The following is a 6,203-nucleotide window of genomic DNA, read 5'->3' on the forward strand; positions in this document are numbered from 1 at the left end:
GAGCACTGAAGGTTTTCCCGTTTGTTGGCTTCACATGCGGACAGCTTAAGACCGGTGCATATGCAATGCAACCAACATTGAAACCTTTTTAAATAATGTTAGACAAAGTTTAATCATCAAACAACAATGTTGGATTTTGTTGCGTGTTTTGATATGAAATAATTCGAAATCGTGCAACAAAAATGCAGCACCTTTTTATTTGAAACTTTGTGACGTCGCAGTACTTTTTCATGAAATTGACGTCAGAACTTTTTTCGTTTACAAATAGCAGTGTAGAGTCTTCTCTAATCCGAGTTTTCTACGCTTGTCAAACTTAGCGCGAGACTTTTTGTATCGAAGGTGGATAGGTTTTGCAGCCGCGGCGTTCAAATTTTAGAAACCTTAACATATGTTACTGGGCTAGCGTTACAGACATTTTTCATAAACTCGTTTAGTATAGTAAGATTTCATTGAATGGATTGAAAGACACAGATCATAGATATTTTTCATGAACATTAATCAAATGGTTAATAGATGTTAGTCACACATTTAATTGACACTTAATCCTTGATAAATCAATACAAAAGGTTGGATTCCATTGATTAATATTTAATTTAGGCGATATTGTAAATAGTCCAGTATTTTGGCGAGGGGAATAGACCTTTTTTCAAAGAGGCCACCTTGTGAATAATTATATAGTCTAGCAGAAAAACAATGATAAAACCATGCATAATTATTACAATATGCATGATACAGTAATTATGCATGGCCCTATCATTTTCTTTATTGTTTATGGCTGGAGACTACATAATTATTCAACAGAATGTCCTCTTTGAAAAAAGGTCTATTTGATGTTAATGGCATTCAAAAATTGTGCGAGGTTTTCAAAAACAGCAAAAAAAAAAAGAAATTTGAATATATATCCTTTTTAAAAATTAGTCTTTTCAAACGAAACTTCACAATATTGGTTCTAAAGTAAGTTGAAGTAGGTTGAAAATAAAAATTTTGTAAAATGGGCCAAAATTGCGGCACAAATCAAGAAAAACACTATGTTGATAAAACAGCAGCCACAAATTTGTTCAATGAGTAAAAATCATTTTTTTCAGATGAAACTCGTAGCAAAAGGGTTTATCCACAAAATATCAAAAATGGAACCAAAATGGGCCATTCCAGTTTTTATTCGTTACCCCCCCCCCCCAATGGACGACATGGAATTTCGGTAGCAAATTGCTTTCAAGAAAGTCAGGAATTTCCTTAAAAGATTTACAAAATACCTATCAAAACCGTGGAATTCTGTTACTGTAACCTAAAAAAATCATGGAATTCCAATACTATAAAGCAAAATTAAGTAAAATTCATGGAATTCCGATACTTTCTCTTTAAAGTTTGCCTGGAATTCCGTGCCAAAATTTATTTCAAAAATTGATGTCATCCATTAGGGGGTAATGTTTTTTTTTCTGGAATGGCCCAATTATTGGGTCATTGGGCTAAAATTGCGGCTCAAAGTTGGCAATTTTTTTCATATATGCTTTGATTGAAGCCATATTTTAAGCCCATTGAAAACCCTGCAGCGACAAATTAAACCCACAAGTATCTTAAGACCTTAAACTACCAATTTCAAGAAAAGCGGTTAAAAAATATTGAAGTCTTAAAGCAGGACAGCACACAAGCCAACCCTAAAAATGCCAACTAATACTTATATGTAACAGCTCAGAAGGTTATAGTTACAAAAAATGGTATTTGCAGCCACAAAATGTACACTCTTTCTTAAAATAACACTGTATTGTGTCAGATTGTGTTTGTTTTGTATTAGCCTTTGCAAATATTCATTTTTCGAAAGCAAAACCCAACCTGGAATGTGTAAATTGATAAATTAGTGATTTAAGTATGATTGAAGCCACATTTTAATCCAATTGAAAACCCTGCAGCCACAAATTAAACCCATAAGTATCTTTATCAGACCTTAAACTACCAATTTCATAAAAAATGGTTAAAAAATATTGAAGTTTTAAAGCAGGACAGCACATATAAGCCAACCCGTTGAGTGAGCCACAGTGACATACAGCCACAAAACCTGCCCTCACTTTGCCATCTTATATTTCAAGACTGAATCACTCAACTTCAAAGAGGGCCATATTTTTGGAAAGCTCATCAATTTCCTTATTTTATGGAATTTTGTACTACACAGCAGCCACAAGAATGTCAATGCTGTGGGCTAAAAAGTTATTGTGATTGAAAACCTCACTTTTTGGGGTTCTATTTTTGAATGCAATCTGTTCTGTTTACCGTCCCGTTGCAAAAAATATTTGATGCAGCAAAATTTCATTATTCATTATTCATTATTCCTACCTGGTGCTTCTCATTTCCAACGTTGAAATTCCACCATGAAATCGAACTGCCTTCACTTTCGGAATAAAAATGACATACACGAAAATTCAAACGCGTTCGAGACGCGTCCAAAACTCGAATTTCTAAAACGCCTTTGTAGCCACCCACTGCTTAAAAAAATGCCTGCCCCATTTGCGGACATGATTGGAACCATACTTTTTACTTGAGGCGCACATTTTGTTAGCGAAGATGTTATTTTTGATTCACTTTGAGTGTTTTGGATAGCTTGGCACAGGAAAAAAAGAAAATAATGAATTTTTAAGAAATAATGAACTTTTTTGAGCGGGGGCACAAGAGCATGCAGGCAGTCAATGCTAAACAGAACATCAAATTCCCCTCGCCTTTTTAGTATTTTTGTCTGGTAGAGGAAAAGTATTATCTATTAAATTCCCCGGACAAAACTGCCTGGTGTTTGTGTGCATAGCTGTCAACTCTCCTGCATTGCAAGGGAGACTTGCATTTCCAAACATTCACCAACATTTTGAAAAATCTCGGGCATCATCCATCAGCATCATCCATCAACATCACGCCCGTTTGCGGAAATGCAAAAAAATTACCTACCTTTACTAAATATGTCATATCTCAACATACAAACAAGCTTTTTGAATTCTAATGAAAGCACACGATTTTCATGTAAATTTCACACCTTCTTGGTGCGAAAGAGAAATCGTGTATTTTTTAATACACCGTTCACTAACTCAAATCAAATGACTTTGGAGGTTCGATGAAATGGTGGCCGAATTGCCGTCCCATGTTTTGTCAGATAGTCCCAAGTTAGAGCAGTTGACGGAATCTCGGAAACGGCTTGAGATTTTTTTAATCTGTAAATAGCATGTGATTCTGGCAGGTATAAATTCTACACATGCCCTGAAAATTCGAGAAGTCTAGCCTGTGTACTTTTTATGCTAGACTGAATTAAAAACTAAATTTTCACATCCCATTAAACAAAATTTTGAACTTTTCGATCAAATATCTCAGAAACGGCTTAATCATTTTTTAATTTTGTAAAAAGGATACGATTCTCATGTAAATTCTACACATTCCCTGAAAGTTACAAATGATGACTAGCCTATACTAGTATACTTTCCCACTAGGCTGTATTAAAGGCTAAATTTTTACATTTTTAACAAAATTTCGAACTGCTAAGATATTAGCTTGAAATTAAAACTAAAATACCAAGGTCTAAATTTCTGTTTGCAAAAAAATGTTTCTTTGGAATGGAAGCCTAGACTGCTCACAATTGACAGTTAAATATCATGATACAACCTTGATTTCCTAAGGAAGAGGAGCTGTTTTTTTCGTCCAGGGTAGGCCCTTGGGAGAAGGAGACCCTTATCCAGGACACTATGAACCAAATTTGGACTTAGAAACTTTATTGGATTGAAAAATCAACCCAAAACCAACTATTTTTTCAGTACATTACTATGGATTATTACATAACTTGCAATGGGAGAATACTTCAAGGTGATGAGACCCCCAATAATATGGGCACAATTAGAATTCACCCAAGGCTTGTGGGTGGAAAAGGAGGTTTTGGATCAATGCTGAGAGCCATTGGTGCAAGAATTGAAAAAACAACCAATCATGAAGCATGTAGAGATTTGAATGGCAGAAGAATGAGAGATGTCAATAATGAAAAAAAGTTTGTTTTATTAGGGCTAGCTCAAAATGAAGGTCACAGGTCATTATGTCATGCAGACTACAAACCAAAAAATTCTTAACACACTCGTGACATTATATTTCATAGTATAAATTAAAACCGTACATCCTGTGCCCAAGTTCAGGAGTTGCCATAAAGTTATGGTAATAACCGGGAGGGCACATTGCTATACATTGTAGCATAAATTTATGAAAATATGCAACGTTAACACAGAATATGCTATTTATAAGATTTAAAATGACAAAGATAATTTTTGTTACCACATTGTAATATAATGATAAAAATATTACAATAGACCAGGTGTTATATATACAGCATGTAGTAAAAACCTAATTACTATATTTTTTAACAATTACAAGTATTTTTCAACTATTTTCATTGTGTTTTGCAGTAATTAAAGCAGACTTGTTAATACTGACCTGTGACCTGTGGACCTGTGATCTGTGTTTTAAGCTAGCTAGTTCTATCAGTTTCTCCAAGAGATTATTTTATAGAGACATGTCCCTATTGTATTCTTTCTGAAGGGAAGTCTTGAATGCCACATGTAAAAAAATGTAGTTTTAAAATAAATTGCTCTGCTTTATCATTTGCATTTCATCTTAAAAAACGGTGTGTATCAAAAATTGCACTTAATTAATTTTGCATCAAATGTTAGAAGCTTTCAGAAAGGATCATTATAATCTATATTTTTATTTTTATTATATTAGGATAACAGAATGGCTGCAGGAGCAAGATACCAAGGAGAAGGAAAGAATCCAGAAACATAACGACAGAATAGAGCGAACACTAAATCCCAAAATGAGATATGAGGATAAGGACTACACCAAAAGTATACAAGGCAATGTTGACAAAGTCAATGAAGCTGTCAAAATTGCAACTACCGTAAACAAAAATAAACCAGGTGAAAAGCGTAAAACCACAGAGCAAGTTTCTAATAGTAAAAAATCCAAAATGTGGTTGGGTCTTGATGAATTAGACTCTGATGTAGATTCTGAGGTTTCGGAAAGTGACCCAGAAGATGGTGAAATCACTAACAAACTTGCCAAAGAACCGAAGACAGATCAACAGACTAAAAAGCAAGAAGAATCCTCCGGAGATCCAGTAACAACTGCAATTGAATCTGATAAGGACAAGGTGCCTGAAGAGAAAAAATATGTAGAAAATAAAGAGGAATCTTCGCCAAAACAAAATGAAGAAGTACAAAAGAAAGCTACGGTAAGTTAATCACAAGGGTTTTTTTGTTACCTTAAAATCATTGGAAAACCCCTAAAACTACTTAAATAAAGAAATTGGAATAAGAAGGGAAAATGACCTTATAATAGGGTAGGGATTTCAGATTTTCAATTATATTTAGTGATAATGTACCATAAGCAAGTAATAATTACAATTTAATTTGACCAACATAATCCAGAATTTGTCTTTGTGAAGACACTGTAAAATGACTATCTTCTCTTGGAGTAGGCTGATTTATAAAGAGATGGGTATAAGCCCCTCTTCACACTAACAGCTCAATTTATTCTGTTAAGGATGAACTTTTTATATAATAACAAAAACAATTTATTTTAATTGCTTTGTTTATTTCTTCATTACAGGGTCCTGAATATTTATGTCTTGATGAGTACAAAGATGCTGAGGAATTGCAATCAGTTGGTTTGGAACGTTTAAAATCAGCTTTAATGTTTCATGGTATGAAATGTGGTGGCACATTACAACAACGTGCTCAAAGATTATTCCTTACCAAAGGAAAAAAATCTCTGAAAGATCTTGACCCTTCTTTGTTTGCCAAAAAGAAATAATTGATATCTTAGTAACATCATTTTCTTTTGCCTATTTTCATTTCATTTTTGAAATCAGATACTGGGAAATTTGCTTTATCAATCAAAGATGTTTACTATTGCAAAAACGAGAACAATGAAAAATTTCTTCGAATTTTTCAATTTGTTTATTTTGTAAAGCTCTACCTCACCCAATTTACTCTCCCAATAATTTCAAAGTAAATTTTTTATAATAAGAATTGTAACATGAATATGTGGAAACAGGAATTTTATTGAGGCTTGAATTCTATCATTGTTGTTACTTTATTTTTATTTATGAATAATGTTTTTTGTAGATATAATTTTATCCTTTCTCTTTTAAAATTTTAATGTACCGTTAAACTTCTCCATTTAAATTGAAA

The 6,203-nt window shown here is 33.3% G+C and overlaps 1 protein-coding gene across 1 annotated transcript; it reads left to right on the forward strand.

Annotated features, from left to right (window-relative positions):
- Positions 1 to 3,656: 3,656 nt before the first annotated feature.
- LOC136802630 (splicing regulator SDE2-like) lies at positions 3,657 to 6,197 on the forward strand. The gene is made up of 3 exons (XM_067059382.1): positions 3,657 to 4,009; positions 4,735 to 5,242; positions 5,620 to 6,197. The coding sequence occupies exons 1-3, from the start codon at positions 3,792 to 3,794 to the stop codon at positions 5,821 to 5,823; spliced, it is 930 nt and encodes a 309-aa protein (XP_066915483.1). The 5' UTR covers positions 3,657 to 3,791; the 3' UTR covers positions 5,824 to 6,197.
- Positions 6,198 to 6,203: the final 6 nt, after the last annotated feature.

Source organism: Clytia hemisphaerica, unplaced genomic scaffold, assembly GCF_902728285.1.
Source record: "Clytia hemisphaerica strain Z4C2 unplaced genomic scaffold, Clytia hemisphaerica genome assembly, whole genome shotgun sequence".
In the NCBI taxonomy this organism is placed as follows: domain Eukaryota; kingdom Metazoa; phylum Cnidaria; class Hydrozoa; order Leptothecata; family Clytiidae; genus Clytia; species Clytia hemisphaerica.

Excerpts from the sequence above, each read along its gene's own strand:
- LOC136802630 (XM_067059382.1), top strand. The coding sequence starts at position 3,792 with ATGGATTATTACATAACTTGCAATGGGAGAATACTTCAAGGTGATGAG. Across the intron at positions 4,010-4,734 it reads GATGTCAATAATGAAAAAAA|GATAACAGAATGGCTGCAGG; the intron begins GTTTGTTTTATT and ends TTATTATATTAG. Across the intron at positions 5,243-5,619 it reads AAGTACAAAAGAAAGCTACG|GGTCCTGAATATTTATGTCT; the intron begins GTAAGTTAATCA and ends TCTTCATTACAG.